Raw genomic sequence first — 19357 nt, forward strand, 5'->3', positions numbered from 1 at the left:
TGGAATTCTGTGATATGGGTACACTTTATAGATGAACGTGAAGGCAGCGCAAAAGCCACATCGAAATGTAGTTTCCATTAATCTTGTCCCCCCCCCCCTGGAGTGTGGGGGAGAAACATCCTTCCCAATCTTTTTTTTTGGCAGTGCCGATAAAGGCTAGTTCGTGCTCTGCTGTTCTCTCTCTCTGGAAGAGGACACCTCTTCCCCGTGGGAAGACTCCCAGGGTGCTCAGGATTGATCTACTCTAGGGCACACACTTCTCCAAACCCTTGCATATCATCTCCCTAGCCCCAACTCTATCATTGGGACAGTGAGAGGTGCCAGGAAGACAGGGCAGTGCCAGGCCCCCCACCTTGTGCGAGTGGAGACATCACAGAATAAACGCAGCCACAGAATTTATAAATATATAATCTATATTTATTTTGAATATTAAATAGTCTTTAAATTACAAGCAATTTATTTAATCACACTATGCATCAATATACAGTAAAAATCTTACAATTTAAAAATGTACACAATTTAAATTCAAAGTTCATTAACGGTTATATTGCCTTGAACTCTGACACCGGGCACCGCAGGCGGGATGAACCCTGGGTCCTCTCTTGGGAGTGAACAAAGCAGCAGCCGCTCACGCCGGTCCAGTGTTAAGCTCTACCAAGACCGTGCCCGCTAGGACAACTTGAACAGATTTGAGTCATTGCCCTGAACGGGATTGTTGGTGATTCAATACTGTCAACATGTCTTTCTTTGAGAGTTTAGTTCTATCCTGGAGGCAGTTTTCTATCTTAGCAGCCAGAACCTCACTGCCCCTTAGGAAGATTGTTCTTGAGGTTGAGTCCACTCTGGAGCTAAGTCCCACTTTACCTCACAGCCCCTTAACCCAACACCCCACTTCTGAGGCCCAGCGCTCATTCACTTTTGGGAGTTTGTGATGACAGGCTGGCAAGGAGCTGCCTCCCGTCGGAAGTCACCAGCGCCAATGAGACCCTTGGATAACGCTGGTCCCAGGAAGAGACCTGGAAAGGCGTCCTGTAGAGCAGGTGAAGCCATTTCTCCCAACTAGTGCCTGGAGAGGGAAGGTCTGTTTTCGGTCAGCTTTACCCTCAAGAGGCTGCACTTCTTACCTGGCTCCAGCCAGAACACATCCAAGCATCACCTGCCTCCATTTCCCTTCCTGGCTTCTGAAAGGATCATTGGATAAGACAAAAAGTGACCTCCGGGCAAGGGCAGAAGTGAGAGATTTTCATTACAGGATTGGAAACACTTAAACTCCATCAAAGTAAGACTAAGTAAAATTTGACAAGTTCTCAAGGAGGCTGGGAAGTTAAGTTGTGTGGGGACCCAGGAATGATAAACCTCTTACCGGAGAAAACCCCGCTGATTTACTGTATTGCATAACTGGAGAATAAGAATAAGTGAAAATCCACTACTGGGAAATCAATGTAGTTGAAAAGAAAAAGAAGAGAAAACAACAGCAACAACAGAAAAAATTGAATCAAACAACGAAGCACATGCTAACATTTCAAAAATGGGTTGGAAAATTTTAATCTACATAATTTATTTCCTGTGTATTGCTTGGGGTTTCAAAACAACATGTTAACTGACATGTTTACTATAAATATAAAATCTCTCCCACCATGCAACACCACAGAATATCTACTGTTCCACCCCCCATCCCAACTCAATGTACAAAATGCGTTGCTATTGTGGGTTTCTTTTTTTGGCAATTAATCATGAGAGTAATATAGGCTTAAAATAAAATGGGAATTATGTTTTAAAAGTCTCCTTAGAGGGAAAAAAGGTACAGTCCCCCCAGCGATTAATACCTTTATCTGGGGCTGACTGTGGAGGTGATTGTATTCTTGGGTTTGGTGTGATTTTTTTTTTCATTGAAATTGGTTTGATGCTCAAACCCATCACTTGAAAAATTAATATAGCCACCTCTCTTTTCTCTTTCGACCAGACAGAAGACCAGAGGTAAAAACTCAGAAAACAGAGTCTCCTCAGGCAAAATCTCTGAGTCAGGGCAAGTGTGGTAAAATCCTTTGAGCGATGTCAGCCTTTGTTTCTGGCCCCCAGAATGGCCCCAAGTGTGAGTTGGCACTCTGCAAGGTGGTTTCTCGCTCAGATCAAAGTTAGCAACAGATCTGGAGGAGCCAGAGCCAGAGGAGCCCAGGGATGGAGGCTGGGGCACATGTACTTGCATGCATCCAGCCCTGAATACCTCTACTCATGTCCTTAAGCCAGGCGGAGCTTAGCAGTGGCAAGCATTTGGGGTGAAGGGCTCATAGACCCCAGAATGACCTGCCTAGTGGTGGACATGCCCCTCTGCCCTTCCCCAGAAGGGACCATCCTGTATCAACTGGAACTTGAGGGCTGTAGACAGACCAGTTCCCAGAAGACCCCTCACTCCAGCCAGCACATCGGAGCTGGGCTGAACAAGCTCAGCCTAAGAATGTGGGCTGAGTAGAAGGCAGGCTCGAGAAGAGCAGGGGGCATTGGGATCACCAGTGACTCTAAGGGACATGGCAGCGCTGGGGGGGGGGGGTGTCACTGAGAAGAGCCCCAGGCAGTGGATACTGACTCCAATCTCAGAGCCCAATGGGAGCCACTCCTCTCAGGGAAGAGGGGGGACATGGAGGTACATGCCTAACAAAGGCCAAGCAGTCCAGCAGCAAGGAGGGAGGTATACTTGGCTCCCCTGGAAAAGGGCCACGGCACTCGACACTCGAACCCACAGCCAGGTTGTGAGCCTAGCACTGTCCCTTTTTCCTGAAAGGGTCTTAGAAAACTGGGGGCCAGGGGCCGGAGATAGCATGTAGGGCATTTGCCTTGCATGCAGAAGGTCGGTGATTTGAATCCTGGCATCCCAAATGGTCCCTCGAGCCTGCCAGGAGCAATTTCTGAGCATAGAGAGCCAGGAGTAACCCCTGAGCGCTGCCGGGTGTGATCTAAAAACAAAAACAAAAACGAAAAAAAGGGAAGAAAACTGGGGGCCAGTGTGAAATAATCATACGAGGGGCTATAAGACCCCAGGTGAGCCTCACGGGAGACAAGAAACCACGGATAAGGAAAGAAACGGGTCTCGTCCAAACAAAGCCAGGCAGTGTTTCTGGACTCATCAAAACTATTCCTGTGAGAACATGAAACGCGAACATTCAGAATCATTTATCAGTGACGCAAAAGTACCTTATGTACACTCCCAGCAACTTCTAAGGACAGCAGAACTCTCAAATGGAAGCTTTACAAGTACCATGCAGAGCAAACAAACAGAAACAGAAAAAAAGGAACAAAAAGAAATCAAACTAGTGGATAGCACCAGCTTGACGGGCCAGAGTTTCCTGGAATAATTTAGGGCTCTGTACAATATCAGGGACTCCTGGAACATTTGTCCACAGTGCAATTACAGAAGCAATTAGTGATTTCTTTGAAGAGAACAATATGGCTCACTGGGCCCGGTGCACAGAGGGGAGCTGGAAACGCTGGCCTGCAACCTGCACGCACACGCACCCTAATGGCCAGGTGCTCCCCCCACAGTTGCTCCCTGCTTGCCTCCCTCTGCCTCAGAGTCGCCTCCATCTTCACAGGTAGCATGCGATGCGTCCTCACTCGGCTGGCTTCAGAGAGCACTGTGCCCTGGGACCCAAGGGGTGGTGGCAAGAGAAGGGCTAGGATCCACTAGTCCTTCTCTCCATCTTCGCTGCTTCCTGGCAGGGAGAAAGCAGAGTGGGGATTTCAGTGGTTGGGCCTGTGCAGAACAGAGTCCACAGAGCATCGGGCAGGCACCACACTGAACCTGCCAGGCCTCTCCCACCACATCTGCAGGGCTCCCACGCAGGTCGATACTGGTGCAGACTCGCCAGGCATTTGGAAATGGCTGTATCTCATCAAGGCGCATGGCGCAGCACTGATAAAGCCCTTTATGCCCGGTCGTCATTATTTGATCTGCGAACCTCAAATAAAGCAATGCACCCGCGGTTATCACTAAATCTGGGGGGGCATCTGCTCAGACAATACAACTCCCTATGGCCCTCCCTGCGGCCTCTGTGATCCCTAAAACCAGCACTTAATGACAAAGTCAACATTCCTGAGGGAGAACCAGGGCTGGCGAATTCGACCCCTCAAGGCACACAAAGTGACACTCTGGGGGTAGGGGCACAGGTGGGAGGGGCCATGCCAAATGGGAGGGAGGGGAGCAGAAGGGGGGTGCATGCCAGCCGCTGTAACATAATCTGGGGTAACTGAGGCTCGGCAGGGGACACTGGCTCAGGAGCCGCTCAGAGACCCTGCTCACCTCCTTGTTCCATGTCCGAGTCAGTGAGGTGTGTGAGGGAGAAGCTGGCGATGTCAGCGGGGGAGATAGAGAACCTGGAGCAGGGTGCTGGGTGCGGCCAGCTGGGCTCGGCGCTGCGTGGGGGTGGCGGCGAGAAGTACTTGGAGGCCTGGAGCACAGGACGGGAGCCCAGTAGCTCGCTTGTCCGGGGCAAGAACGAGTCTGCGGAGAAGTCGTCATCCCACTCGAAGCCTCCTCCTAGAGGGGAGTAAAAACCAAACGCATGGGCCGGGAGAGATAGCACAGCGGCATTTGCCTTGCAAGCAGCCGATCTAGGACCAAAGGTGGTTGGTTCGAATCCCGGTGTCCCATATGGTCCCCCGTGCCTGCCAGGAGCTATTTCTGAGCAGACAGCCAGGAGTAACCCCTGAGCAATGCCGGGTGTGGCCCAAAAACCAAAAAAAGAAAAAAACCAAAAACCAAACGCATCCATCAGTAGCTGTCCAGCAACAGGGGCTTGGGGGACTGTAGGGGTCAGGCAATGCCATGGAGCCACTGAAAGGTGCAGGGTCCAGCCCCCCTCAGGGAAGGGCCAGACAACTGTGGGTGGGGCTGAGCTACCTTCTTCGTCAGTGGAGCTCTCGGAGTTCAGGCATCGGCCGAGGTAGGGGGGTCCGGAGGCGGATGTGCCACTCAGCTCGGAGCCCTGGGCCGCCTCTCCACTGCAGTGCCCCAGCTCTTTGGTTGGAGTCTCCTGGAAGTCAAACAGAAGAGCCATTGGCACATACACTTGTGCAGAGGCTGTGTGTTTGGTGGGGAGCTGTGTGTCTGGGGAACAGGTGCACGGAAGCCCTAAAATCAGGCAAGGAACCTAAACCCAAGTTCCTTGATCAGAGTGGGCACCAATATGGACAGAAGGATGTTCTAGGATGAATCTTGGCCTGGTTCTAGAAGCAGGAAGGATGGGAGGTTCTGATGCTCACTGAGTGTGGAGAAAACTCGACTCCTGGGGCCAGGTAGGTGTCGCTGGAGGTAAGGTGTCTGTCTTGCAAGCGCTAGCCAAGGAAGGACCGCGGTTCGATCCCCCGGCGTCCCATATGGTCCCCCCAAGCCAGGGGCGATTTCTGAGCACATAGCCAGGAGTAACCCCTGAGCGTCAAACGGGTGTGGCCCAAAAACCAAAAAAAAAAAAAAAAGGAAACTCGACTCCTCATCTTTATCCTCTCCTGCAGCCCCAGGAAATCCCGGGAAGGTCCAGAACTGCTTCCTCTCTGGCAAGGGCTGTGGGACCCCAAAGATGGTACCATACAGAGAGGGTGTCAGGGAAGGCAGTTCTAGACTTCCCTCTTGGCAGTGGGGGATCACTGCCACGTTCCAGGGTTCCAGTGTGGCCAGCCAGGAACAGGCCAGGGCCAACCAGGAGGGCAAAACTCGGCCAGGAGGGAGACTCGGAGAGAGCAGCAGAAAGCAGTTCAATCGGGCAATCCACAGAGACTCAGCACAGATGAGGGAAAAGACCACAGAGGTGGTCAGAGAGAGCCTGAGATTCACCCAAGGAGGGGAAGAGACTCTAATGGTGAATGAACATGGGAAGTTCCTGGCGGGAGAACAAAGAAAAAGAGAAGGAACACAAAGCAGCTGCCTAGACTGATACCAATAACCGAGTAGGAAAAGATCTCCAAGACAGGATCCTACACATGATTTTGCGAACAGATCCCACAGACATGATGGCGCAAATTTGGGAAAGGGGTATCCAGGGCCAGGATGAAGCCTGGGGTTGACCAGACATCGGAGTTCCAGGGAAAAGTCCAAAGGGAGGATGACAGAAGGTGCCTCAGATTTAGTAACACAAAGAACAACAAGCCAAGCAGCTCAGCAAACAAACAGGATAAAATGTAGGTCTGGTCAGACCCGTGAACCACAAGCTGAGGTGCTGTGCTAGACACTGAGGGCAAGGGGAGGGCTCTGAGGAGGCTGCAGGCACTGGCTCTCAGCAGATCTTTGGGGAAATCTCAAACACTACATGCAGGGCTTCAAAAAGAAGGAAAATGATGTCAGAGAGAACTTTAGGACCCCTAAGACTAGAACAAAAAACTGGGGTGGGGGGTGGGGGTGCAGAGTGACAGCATAGCAGGGACCGTGCTGGCCTTGTATGCAGTTGACCTAGATTCGACCCCTGGGGTCCCCATATGGTCCCTGAGCCTTCCAGAAGTGATCCCTGAGTGAAGAACCAAAAGTAAGTTCTGAGGACCACTGGCTGTGGCCCAAAAGCAAACTAAACAAGAGGAAAAAAAAATAGAAGAAGGATGAGGGACCAGAGAGAGCAGGGGTGAAGGCAGGTGCTTGCTGGCAGCCAAATTCCACCCCTGACAGACACTACAAGAGCTCCAAGCATCATTGGGAAAAGCCCAGGGAAACCCCAGCTCTGATGGAGTCTCTGGGACACTCCTTGGAAACAGCACCCATAAAAAGGATGACAAAGACATCTCATGAAATACCAACAGCTGGAGCTGAGGCATAGAGAGGCCTCAGAGACAGACAGACAGACAGACAGACACACACACACACACACACACACAATACACTTGGGAGAAGATGAAGAGCCCTAGGCAATAGAATGAGAGAAAACCTGGCTTCTGGTAGAGGCCCAAGGCTCTGGGCAGCTCCTGGCGACACACTGGATTCCCCACTGCTTGCTCCACACAGGGCCTTGGGCAACAGCACAGACCATGGCGGCTCCCCAAAAACTAAGGCAAACTAGATTGTGGGTGGGGAGAAAAAAAAAAAAAACTAAGGCAAACTAAAGTATGAACATTACCAGATCACGAACAGGAAGATTCAAGAATCTCCAGCTCCTAAAGGCACAAAATATTCATGGCTAGTAGAGAGGGCATCAGGGAAAATCATGGACTACTTTAAACGGATCACAGTCTCCCTCACAAAACGTGTGCAATGCAGCTTAGAGACTTATAGAACCATCAATGTTTCCATTAGCAAAGAAAAAACATCTCAAATTCCAAGAGTCTCAAAAAGTAAGAGTGAGGGAAAAATAAAGGAAACGATAAAGAAGGAATCTAGGGCCAGAGAGATAGCATGGAGGTAAGGCGTTTGCCTTGCAATCAGAAGGTTGGTGGTTCTAGTCCCGGCATCCCATATGGTCCCCTGCGCCTGCCAGGGGCGATTTCTGAGCATAGAGCCAAGAGTAACACCTGAGCGCTGCCAGGTGTGACCCAAAAACCAAAAATCAAAAAAAAAAAAAAAAGGAATCTAGACAATGTCAAGGAAGACAATAAAGAGAAATATAAAGAACTCGAGGAGGGGCGATGGGAAAAAAAAAAAGAACTCAAAGCCATTCTTTGGAAAGATCGATCCACCTGCAAAAACACTTTCAGAAAGAGGTAGACATTCCCAGCTCACCTGAAGAGACCAACAGGAATACCACTAACGTCAAACTAAACACAGGCCCAAAGTCCAAATCAGTCCAACAAACAAAACACTGGAAACCCCTGAGACAGACAAAAGTCCTTGAGGATCAGTAGGAAGGCAAGGCAGGCACAGGACCTGAAGATCACCAGGACTAGGACCAGGCACTGACAAGAATCAAGTGAGCTGAGCATGGCACTGCATTTCCAAGAATTCAGTATGAACTCAGGAGGAAAAATCTCCCCAACTAAGAACAAAAGAGATGCTTCTGTTTTGGGTTTTGGGCCACATCCAGTGGTTCTCAGGGGTTACTCTTGGCTCTGTGTTCAGAAATCGATCCTGCCAGGCTCAGGGGACCATATGAGATGCATGGAATCCATCGGGGTCGGCTGCGTGCAAGGCAAATACCCTACCACTGTACTATTTTTCTGGTTCCAGGAGATGCTTTTGAAACTGATAAATAGCATCTCCTAAGTGAGTATACCTGAGTTCTCAGTCAAAAACTATCTCTCACAGTCCATATTGCAAGCAAGGTGCCAGCTCTCAGCACTGCTGCTCACAGTGGAACTGCGGCCGGGAAATACAAAAAAGACTGAGTGCCTGTTAATGCAGAAGGCCTCAAAGAGCCCACAAAGAAACTAAGTCAGCAGATGAACAACTATAGGCTTCTAGAAACTCCTGTGGAGCAAACAAAAAGTGGAACTTTAAAATGCTCTTGACAGGAGCCGGTGAGATAGCATGGAGATAGGGAGTTTGCCTTGAGGATGGTGGTTTAAATCCCGGCATCCCATATGGTCCCCCGAGCCTGCCAGGAGCGATTTCTGAGCACAGAGCCAGGAATAACCCAAAAACAAAACAAACAAAAACCTCGACAGGCCGGAGCAATAGCACAGTGGTAGGGCACTTGCCTTGAATGCTGCCAACCAGGGACAGACCTGAGCCTGGGTTCGACCCTGGTCGCCCAAGCCTGCCAGAAGCAATTTCTGATAGCAGAGCAGGAGCAATCCCTGAGCGCCGCCAGGTGTGGCCCAAGACCCCCCCAAAAAAAACCCCAAAAAACCATGACAGGGCTGGATAGGTGGCCCCAAGGACTGAAACACAGGCTTTGCATGCAGGAGACCTGGGTCTGAGGCCTCCTGAGGACCCAACATGACCCCCAAACAAACATCACTCTCTTGGAATGGCCCCCAAACAAACAACGTATTTCAGAGCAATCACTCAAGAACTTCGATCCTGATTAGGAATCTACAGAACCCACCCCAGATCCCTCACAGCAGCTGTACTAACCAGTCCTCAGCACAAAAACCCTGTTACCCTTCAGTCCTGCCAGGGCCAGGCTGGTTCACTGGCCCTAGGACAGCGCTTGGTGACATTTAGAAAGAAAACTAACATTGACCAGATAGTGCAGCGGAGGGCAAATTGCCTTGCACACAGCTGACTAGGGTTCGATCCCAATACACCCCATATGGTCCCCTGAGCACTGCCAGGAGTAACTCCTGAGCATTGTTGGGTGTAGCCCCCAAAGTCCCCCCAAATAAAACAACCCAAAATCAAACTTCACTGAGGGTTCATGCCCAGCATCTGATAGCCTCTTTGCCCAGCACAGACTGTGTGAGACTATAGCCGCTGCCCCTCATACACCCCCAACCCAGCAACACAGCTGCAGATAGTTCGGCAGGGAGCGCCCAAGAGAAGCCGGTCATTGTCTGGGCTTGGAACCCAACACCCGCTATGGGCCAGCCCACTCTAAAGGGGAGCGCACCCTGCTACCTGGTCAAAGAGGTAGACGGTGACATCGTCGAAGAAGGTCACGGCCTTCCTGTCCTTGCAGGTCGGTGGTGGGCGGGCCTCGGGCTTCAGCAGGCTGCGCAGGGGCGGCCCGTCGTCGCTGCTCAGGATCACGGGCACACGGGGCTCAGGCTCGTCGTCTGACTCAGAGCTGAGGCTATGCAGAGCAAAGGCCCGAAGGTCCTCATCTGAATCATCGCTATCCTCATCCTCCTCATCAGCATCAACGCCATCCTCAGAGAGGCCCAAAGTGCCACCCACCCCCAGCTTCCCCAGGAAGCGCCCCTCCATGTCTGGCTCCTTCAGCTTGGGACCTTCGCTGTGGCTGGCAAAGGGCTTGTCAGTCACCCGCACCGATTGGCTGTCAGGGCGAAGGGAGGCTGCCAAGGCCAGAAGCTCGTCCGTGTTGGTGCCAGTGGAGGCGAGGGTGCAGGGTCGGGTGTCCAGGAGCTCATGGTCACCATCACCACTGCTGCCACTGCTGAGGTCCAAATGCAGTGCTCGGGGGTTGCCAGCCTCGCCTCGGGTGGGCTGTGCCTCTGAAGAAACACTGGCTGGGGGACTGGGAGGAGGCCAAGTGGACTCGCAGTTTTGGCTTGGGGGGCTCCTTAGAGGCTCCGGGCAAGCGTCCACGGGGGCGGGTGTCGGTTCTGGGGTTTGGGATTCAGACAGGGCCAAGGCCCCAGGGACTGCCTCTGGCTTCTTCTCAGGCTCAGAGTCATTGTCTGAGAAATACGCTGAGTCCCGGTAGGATGTCTGAGAGGTCCCAGGGGGACCTCGAAGGCCGTCCACGTTGTCCGAGATGACGATGACAACGGGGGTTGCGTCAGAGGCTGAGGGGACATCGGGAGTGGGGTGCAGGGTCCACTCGGGAGATTCCAGGTTCTCTGTCTCGTAGCCACTGTCTGCAGGCTTGTCCGGAGCCTGGAGCTTCCGGGGCATGTGGGAGCCCAGTGGGGCATCATGGTCATCCACCGAGTCTAGTGAGTCAGGGGTGTCGGCCGACTGCTCAGAGGCGGAGGTGGGGGCAGAGGTGAGGCCAGGCACCGACAGGCTGTCATCCAGCAAACTGTCCTGGCTGGCAGAGTCTGAGGACAGGGCTGATGTCAGGCCGGCCTCCAGGGCTGCATCCTGCTGTGGCAGCTGCTCCAGGGCCCCTGTGGGCAGCTCAGTGGAGAGCGGCCCAGGCTGTGAGTTCCATTGCCCGATACTCACCTTCCCAGCAAGCGGGGGCGCAACATCACCGGGGCTGGGTTTCGGGGCTAGCACCCAGTCCTGGGACTCCTTACTGGCCTCAGGACTGGGACTGACATCTGGGGGCAGCTGGTCTTCACAGATCCCCACAGGTAAACATGGTGCCTGGGCATCTGGCTGCTGCAGGGGGACTTCCGGAGGTCGGGCCCTCGGTGTACCCTCTGCTTCAATTGAGGTAGGGGGTGCCTGGCCTGAGGAGGATGCTGGCCGTGGCAGTGTGGGGCCATCCTGCAGGAAGGAGGATACTAGTGTGACCTCTGCCGGCCCAGGCTCGGCACCCATAGTTTGCAATGGCATCAGTACAGCTTCCAGAAAACCTGCCTCCCTCAGCTCTGCCTGCAGGTTGCTTGCCTGCTCCTGGCTGGAGGGCAAGTCTTTGAGCAAGTTCTTCTCTTGAAGAAACAGAAAGTTTTCTGACAGCTCCTGAATGTTCAGGGGCTCCAACTGATCTTGCCGCAGGAGGTTCTCAGACAAACAGGCTGGTTCACAGTCAAAGAGTTTTGGGGGCTTTTCCTTCTCTCCAGGGGGCCCAGGAATCAAAGCTGGTGGTCTGACATCGACCTGAAGCCCGTTTAGGTCCATCAGGTCAAGGACCTTCTGGTGGCCTGGCAACCGCTCAGGCTCGTCCATATCGTTGAAGATACTGTTGAAGGGGCTCTCAGGGGCAGGTGCGTCCCCAAGAGGGGGGTCTGCATCTTTGGGGTCAGTGCTGGCAGGGAAGAAGTCCTCGTCTGTGCTGGACTCCTCCAGGTCCAGGTCCTGGAGTGTCACGAATGGGGCGGCACCATCAGGCCCCCTCGCTGGAGGGTCCATGTCGGTGGTGAGCAGCGTAGGAGGGTAGTCAAGCTCAGTGTGGGCCCCACTTTTCTCCTCCAGCTGAATATAGTAGTCACTCCCCACTGAGAGGTTGTGTGCATCAAACACAGGCACCACCCCTGGTGCACGGAGAGGGACATCCTGGCCGGCAGCATCGTGCGTGCTTGGCCCAGGCCCCGGCAGGGAACTCTCGAACGACTCCCCGGGGAAGAAGACACTGGAGTAGGACAGGCCTTCATCCGGGCCGCTGCGGCCATGTTCATCGAAATGGTCGTGCTTGGCTGCCTCCCACACGTACTCAAAGCTCAGGCCCTGGCTGGTCTCGGTGACAGTCAGCACCTCCTCCATCTCCCGCCCAAGCCGGTCTCTGGCGAAGGGGTCGAGGATGGGGAAGGCGGCGCTGCTGGCTGCATCCTGGCCATTGCCACTGGGCTTCAGGGCTTCCCACTGCTGCTCAAAGTCTGCCTCTGATTCCCTCTGGCTCTGCAGCCGCAGGTAGGTGAGCAGCCGGTGCACGTCCTCGGCAGCTGGACGCTTGTCTGGGGGCAGCCAGCAGAACTGCAGCACCTCAAACCTGCCCACAAGGAAACGAAACCAGGGCGGGTAAGCAGCCACTCCTGAGGCTCCCGTGGAAGCCACAGCCGTGGTCCAAGTACATTGCTGGATATAACCCGAACACCCATGCATGTGTGGCTTATTGTGGGGGGGGAGAAAGGGGAAGCATGACCACAGGAGCCTGCTAAGGAGTGTCTGTGGGGTAGTTCTAGTTCCGGGTCGCATCCTGACATGGTTTATGCGTTTTCAGGATGGACTCACCGACTGTGTCTCAGTCACTTTCAACAGCCTGGCTGCCTGGCCTGGTCTGACTCATTCACTCGCTCACTATGTAGCTCTCAGAGCCTGTCCCAGCAGGACTCCTGCTCCACACACGAGACCTGGGTTCAGCCCTCAGCTCTGCTCGCCTGCATCTCTGCAAATCTTTCCCTGGATCAAGGAAGGAGCTGTGGGGAGGAAAGGTGCCCCAATAATGCAGTACCCCAGGGACCCAGCCTGTGAAAAGACGCAGGAATCACTAGCATCCCATTGTGCCACAAGCTGACAGAAAGAGGAAGTATATTTATGGGCACACCAGCTCTGTGAGTCGGGGCAGGCATCACCCAGATGCAGGGGACTGGGGGGGAGTGGGGCTTCAGAGAAGCAGCAGCTGGCCGCGGGGTGCTGCCCACAGAGGTCCCAGAGCATGAACCCAGACTCCAATTAAGAAGGCGGTAAGGACTGATCCCCAAAAAAGAATTTACACACTTGTAAAAGAAAGTACATTTGTTTTGTAAATGTCAATATACATGATGAAAATTAGTTTCAACCGCCAAATTAAATATTATTCTTTCTATGCTATCTTCTCACTATAAACAGCCTCATTTTCAGTTTCATGCCCAGACCCTGGGGTCGATCCCAGCACCTGCTCCTCTGTCCGCACCCAAAACGACCCAACTTCTCACAGAATCTCCCACACCAGCAGCTTCTGCTCCTGGGTTCAGGGGTTACTAGTATTTTTCTTTTTCTTTTTTTCTGAGATGTGGCCACACCAGCAGTGCTCAGAGGACCATAAAGGATGCCAGAGATTGAACCCAGGTCAGCTACAAGGTCAGTGCAAGGCAAATGCCCTCCCCACTGGTGTTATTGCTCTTTTTTTTTTCCCCCTTATTGCACGTTCTGGTACATTCCCTCCTCACACTTTTCTTTCTTTCTTTCTTTTTTTTTTTTGGGGGGGGGGAGGGGGCGGGGAATCACACCCGGCAGCGCTCAGGGGTTATTCCAGGCTCTACGCTCAGAAATAGATCCTGGCAGGCTCAGGGGACCATATAGGATGTCAGGATTCGAACTATCGTTCTTCTGCATACAATGCAAATGCTCTACCCCCATGCTATCTCTCCGGCCCTTCCTCACACTTTTAAAAAACGCCATTAATTTTTTTTAAAAGATATTCATTCTAAAATCAGGTGGGAACCACACAGATAACCTTTTCCCTTCTGTTGTGTCTGTTGCTTGGGACACCCAAGCAAACCCCCAGGAAACAGGGACCCCTTTGTGCCTGGGGAGGAACCCTGGGACCCACAGACACTAACCATCTCTCCGAGTATGGCTGCTCCAGCTGCGGCTTTGGGAGCCTGGTGTCCCTCTGGCGAATGACCCGGCTGAGGACATCCGCATCGGAAAGGCCGGAGTAAGGCTGCATCGCACCTTCGAACAATTCCCAGAGAGTCACTCCCAGGGACCTGTGGAGAAGCCAGCATTGATGCCTTCCTGTGCTGGAGGCTGCTCTTGGAGACCCATGCTCTCATCCACAAGACCAGGGTGAGCTAGACTACAGGTCACTTCAGAGGATGCTCCTCAGCCTGACTGGGAGAGTGGCCCAAGGACTAAGCAAGAAAATTCCTCCTCAGACTGCAGAGCACTGTTCAGCAAGCCCTGGCCAATGTTCCCATCCACCCAGCCGAGAGTAAAAGAGAGAGAAAGACAGACAGACAGACAGACAGACAGACGGACAGACAGACAGACGGACGGACAGATGAATGGAGGGAGTTGAGGGAGGGAGGGGGGGGGCAGTACTGGCACCTTTAAAGAGTCATGAAAAGCAACAATGGGAATCAAAAGACATCAGAGTAGGGGCACACCGCCGACACAGGTTCGATCCCAGTCACCTCACATGGTCCCCTGAGCCTGCCAGAAGTGAATTCCAAGAGCAGAAGAGCCAGGAGTAAGCCCTGAACACTGCTGGGCATGGCCCAAAAGCCAAAAACAAAAACAAAAAAAAAACAAAAAAAAAAGACATCAGAGTAATAGTGCCCTCTCTTAGGAAAAAATGTGTTTAAAAATGAGAACAGGGGTCGGAGGGATAGCATGTAGCATGGAGGTAAGGTGTTTGCCTTTCATGCAGGAGGTCATCGGTTCGAATCCCAGTGTCCCATATAGTCCCCCGTGCCTGCCAGAAGCAATTTCTGAGCCTGGAGCCAGGAATAACCCCTGAGCACTGCCGGGTGTGACCCAAAAACCACAAAATGAGAACACACAGGGTCAGAGAGATAGCATAGTGGTAGGGCGTTTGCCTTGCAAACAGCCGACCCAGGACAGAGGTGGTTCGAATCCTGGCATCTCATATAGTTCCCTGAGCCTGCAGTGACTTCTGAGCGCAAAGCCAGGAGTAATACCTGAGCGCTACTGGGTGTGACACAAAAACCAAAATAAAAAATAAAAAAGAGCACATTTCAGGCCTGGAGTGATAGCACAGTGGTAGGGTGCTTGCCTTGCATGCAGCCAACTCAGGATTCCCAGCATCCCATATGGTTCCCTGAGCTTGCCAGAAGCGATTTTTGAGCACAGAGCCAAGAGTAACCCCTGAGCGCCACAGGTGTGACCCAAAAAACAAACAAAAGTGAAACAAAAAAAAAACAAAAAAAAATCATTTGGACCTGCAAAATAACTGAGTCTGGGGGCTGCAAATATACTTGCCTTGCACATGACCACACTGGGCTCAATCCAAGGCATCCCATATCTTTGAGTACTGCCAAGAGTTAATTCATGAGCGCAGAGTCAGGAGAAACCCCTGAGCATTGTAGGGTGTGGCAAAAAGGATACAAAAGCATTGAGGAGTGTGTTTGCCACAGAACTACATGGACAAACACTTGTTGGCTTTTGTTTTATGGCAGCGCCAACGGTGCCAACTGCAGCTTCTGGAGCCACATCCCAGCTCTGACAGAAACACTCTCATACTCAGGCAAATGAACAATTCCCAATGGAAAGTCTAAGAGTAAATAGAAAAAGAATAAGGAACAGAATGATTTGATTATATGGATAAACTTCAATAAACAGTGATGCTAAGGGGCCGGAGAGACAGCACAGTAGCACGGCATTTGCCTTGCAAGCAGCCGAACCAGGACAGAAAGTGGTTCGAATCCCGGCATCCTATATGGTCCCCTGTGCCTGCCAGAAAAGATTTCTGACTACAGAGCCAGGAGTAACCCCAAGTGCGGCTGGATGTGACCCAAAACAAACAAACAAACAAAAAACAATGATACTAAGAAAACTGTTATCTGGGCCCGGAGAGATAGCACAGCGGCGTTTGCCTTGCAAGCAGCGATCCAGGACCAAAGGTGGTTGGTTCGAATCCTGGTGTCCCATATGGTTCCCCGTGCCTGCCAGGAGCTATTTCTGAGCAGATAGCCAGGAGTAACCCCTGAGCACCCCCGGTTGTGGCCCAAAAACAACAACAACAACAAAAAACAAAAAAAAAAAAAAGAAAACTGTTATCTGGAGATGTCAAAGTAAAAGATTCAGAGGTTGGAGAAAGAGTGTAGGAGAAGGTGCTGGCCTTGCAGGTGGCCGATCCAGGTTAGATCCCCAGCACCCCATACTATGCCCCAAGCAAAGCCAGGACTGTAGAGCCAGGATTAACTCCTGAATGTTGCCTGGTAGAGCCCAAAAATCAAGACAGAACAAAGATTAAGATGTCCAACAATAACAATATAACCAGGCATGAGTGTATGCATGTGGGTTAATGAGCGAGGTTTTTACATTTTATTGATTGATTGAATGATTGAACAATTGATTTCTGGGCCATCCTCAGAGTGCTCATGGGTTACTCCTGACACTGCACTCAGAAATTGCCCCTGGCAGGCTGGGGGACCATGTGGGATGCTGGGAATTGAACCAGGTGTTTCCCGGGTTGGCCGCATGCAAGGCAAATGCCGCCCTACCACTGTGCTATCTCTCTGAGTGTCAATTTTGAGGTCTTTTCACTGTTCAGGAAGAGGACAGAGAAAGGAATTAATATTAGGCAAAGGTAAGTAAAATATCCATGGTACAATATCCAGAGGAAGCAATACAAGCACAGGACTGGAAGATGCAGGTTCCAAGTTAAGTGGGAGGAAAAATGTTATTTTTGAAAATCAGCTCAAAAGGATACAAGAGAAAGAGAAATTAAAAAAACGAAACAAAACAGGACAGCAGCTGACAGTAAAGGAACTTGGAAAGCTGGACCAGAAATTGTTTTTGGGGGCCAGGCGGTGGCGCTAAAGGTAAGGTGCCTGCCTTGCCTGCGCTAGCCTTGGACGGACCGCGGTTCGATCCCCCGGTGTCCCATATGGTCCCCCAAGCCAGGAGCAACTTCTGAGCACATAGCCAGGAGTAACCTCTGAGCATTACCGGGTGTGGCCCAAAAACCAAAAAAAAGAAATTGTTTTTGTTTTTGTTTTCTTTGTTTTTTTTTTGGGGGGGGCACACCTGTTTGACACTCCTGGCTGTGCTTAGAAATCGCTCCTGGCTTGGGGGGACCATATGGGATGCTGGGGATAGAACCACGGTCTATCCTAGTCCTAGGCTAGTGCTTGCAAGGAAGACGCCTTACCTCTAGTGCCACCACTCTGGCCCCATGGACCAGAAACTGTTAGTGGAAGACACCACACATGATGCTCACTTCTGTCTGATTTCCCTTCCATCACTCTCTCACTCACTCATGGGCACAAAGGGGTCCCTCTGCTTCATCCTTTATACTCCAATACCCATCCTATGCTACGCCCTGTGTGGGGAGAGGGACAGTGCCCAGAAAGATGGGTCTGGGCCTGTGTCCCTCTCACCCTGCTGGTCCCTGCACTTGCCACCACCTTCCTGGAGGCAGTCTGCTGACTGGGGGGTCACACGCACCAGATGTTACTGTACTTGGTCTGCTCCGCAGTCAAGAGTCGGTCCTGGAAGCTGGTCACCAGCTCGGGGGCCGTCCAACGAAGTGGGAAGAGTCTCTTGTCATCGGTCTCAACATAGTCCTCCTGCGGTGGAGAGAAAGCAGAGAACCCAGAGTCCTATCACGGGCCTGCCAGCCCACAACTATGTTTGGGGCCACTAGGGAAATACCCCCCCAACCCCAACACAGTGGCCAGCGGTGCGCCAACACCTGACACTTTCTGGGTGCAGTAGGACTCCTAGGAATTGGGGTCCCTGGAAGCAGCTGTGCTCACTGCCTTTCTCCTGGTCAGTGAACATGGGCAGAGCACAGCCAGCAGCCTTTAGGTCAGGGGTGAAACAAGCTGACGTGGGCAATACTTGAATGGCAGTGCTCGGGCAGCTGGTCTTCAGCAAGAGCGCCTGGTGCCAGAGCTTGCCTGCAGTAGGTGAAGCTGGAAACAGGCCTTAGAGGGATAGATGCCAACCCCACACTGAAGGAGGCGTATGGGTTCATATCTCTCTCTCTCTCTCTCTCTCTCTCTCTCTCTCTCTCTCTCTCTCTCTCTCTCTCTCTCTCTCTCTCTCTCTCTCTCACACACACACACACCATACTCACACATGTCTCCAACACTTGAAGGCGCCAACACTAGATCTAACCCCTGCCCATCGGAAAAAAGGTGCCACTTTGGGCTCTGCACCTTCAGGTGAGGCCGTGTCCGAATCAGTGATTACCCGAAGAATGGCAGCTCACCTTGTACCTGCTGGGTCCGATCCCATAATCCCCCACTTTCACGTTGAGATCTGAGGTGAGGAAGCAGTTGCGCAGGGCTAAATCGCTGCAGACAGAAAGGAGTATGAGTTCAGCAGGAAGGGCCCCTTCTCTGAATCTCAGAAGAGCACATCGTGTAGAAAACCTCCAGTACAGTTCAAGTTTTAAATTCTATTTTAGAAAAGAAAGGAATTCTACCATGTTCTTGTTGGGGCTTTCTGGGCCACTCCCACCTCCAGCCCCCACCCCCATGGTGCCAAGCTCCAGCCTAGGAAGTGTCTCCCCGGTCTCCCCAATGCAGAACTGAGCCCTGAGGTTGACAACTTGCTGCCTTATTTCTACTCTGTATTAACTTATCTTAGGGTGCTCCCTGTTTGCTTTTAGGTCACATCCAATAATATTTGAGAATTGCTTCTGGAGGTGCTCAGTGCCAAGAACCAAGCCTGGACTTCTTGCATGCAAGAGCCCTGCTCCCCGACCCCCAGTGGGTCTCTGCCGAGATGCAGGATCTTTAGGATCCTCTACAGACCCATGGAACATAGGCATGTCTTAGGACAGTGATGGCGAACCTATGGCACACGTACGTGAAAGCCTTGCAGTTAGCACACGGAAAGGTCCGCAATTAATAAATTTATAAAATTTATAAAGTTTTTAGATACTAAAATCTTGTTATTAAGGTTTAATTGACGTGCTAGCACTTTGAGAAAATTTTTTGGTTTTGTGCAGCAGTTTGGGCACTCGGGCTCAAGAAGGTTAGCCATCACTGTCTTAGGATGACATCCCTATCCGTACTCCCGTCTCCCACAGGCCAAACAGGGATGCAGTAATTCCTGTGGTGGTTCTGCACATCAGTCCACACTCTATGCAGAAGCTACAGTGCAGGGTATGTTTGAGGAACCTCAGGACAGACAACTGCTCTGCTGAGGCCAAGACAGAACTTTCCGCGTTAACAAGAGCACCAGAGCTCATGAAGGGAGGAGGGACACGCAAGAGCTAGGTAGGACACATGAGCAAGAAAGTCAAAGCCTGAGCCAAGCAGCTTTATCTGGGGGCTGTACGCTGAGCGTCTGTCCCACAAACAGACTCACTGCACAGAGCTACAGGCAGCTCTACAGCTTATAGAAACAGATCCTTCTAGAAATGGATCCTTCTGGAAACAGATCCTTCTAGAAAGATTCTTCTGAAACAAAACCTGAAAATGGATCCTTCTGGAGATTTTTCTAGACACTGACACTTCTATACACAGATTCTTCTAGAAATGAATCCTCCTAGAAACAGATCATTCTAGAAATAGATCCTTCTGGAACTTCCAAGCA

At 51.8% G+C, this 19357-nt stretch overlaps 1 protein-coding gene across 1 annotated transcript in view; it reads right to left on the reverse strand.

The window, feature by feature from the left end:
• Positions 1–2917: 2917 nt before the first annotated feature.
• LMTK2 (lemur tyrosine kinase 2) overlaps positions 2918–19357 on the reverse strand; it is a 71010-nt gene continuing 54570 nt past the window's right edge. The window contains exons 8-14 of the mRNA XM_049788570.1: positions 18024–18108; positions 17255–17376; positions 13681–13830; positions 9467–12128; positions 4895–5027; positions 4295–4531; positions 2918–3707 (exon numbers count right to left, since the gene is read on the reverse strand). Of these exons, the coding sequence (XP_049644527.1) occupies positions 3679–3707; positions 4295–4531; positions 4895–5027; positions 9467–12128; positions 13681–13830; positions 17255–17376; positions 18024–18108 (3418 nt within the window). The 3' untranslated portion in view covers positions 2918–3678. The remainder of the gene's footprint in view (positions 3708–4294; positions 4532–4894; positions 5028–9466; positions 12129–13680; positions 13831–17254; positions 17377–18023; positions 18109–19357) is intronic.

Source organism: Suncus etruscus, chromosome 15 (assembly GCF_024139225.1).
Source record: "Suncus etruscus isolate mSunEtr1 chromosome 15, mSunEtr1.pri.cur, whole genome shotgun sequence".
Lineage (NCBI taxonomy): Eukaryota > Metazoa > Chordata > Mammalia > Eulipotyphla > Soricidae > Suncus > Suncus etruscus.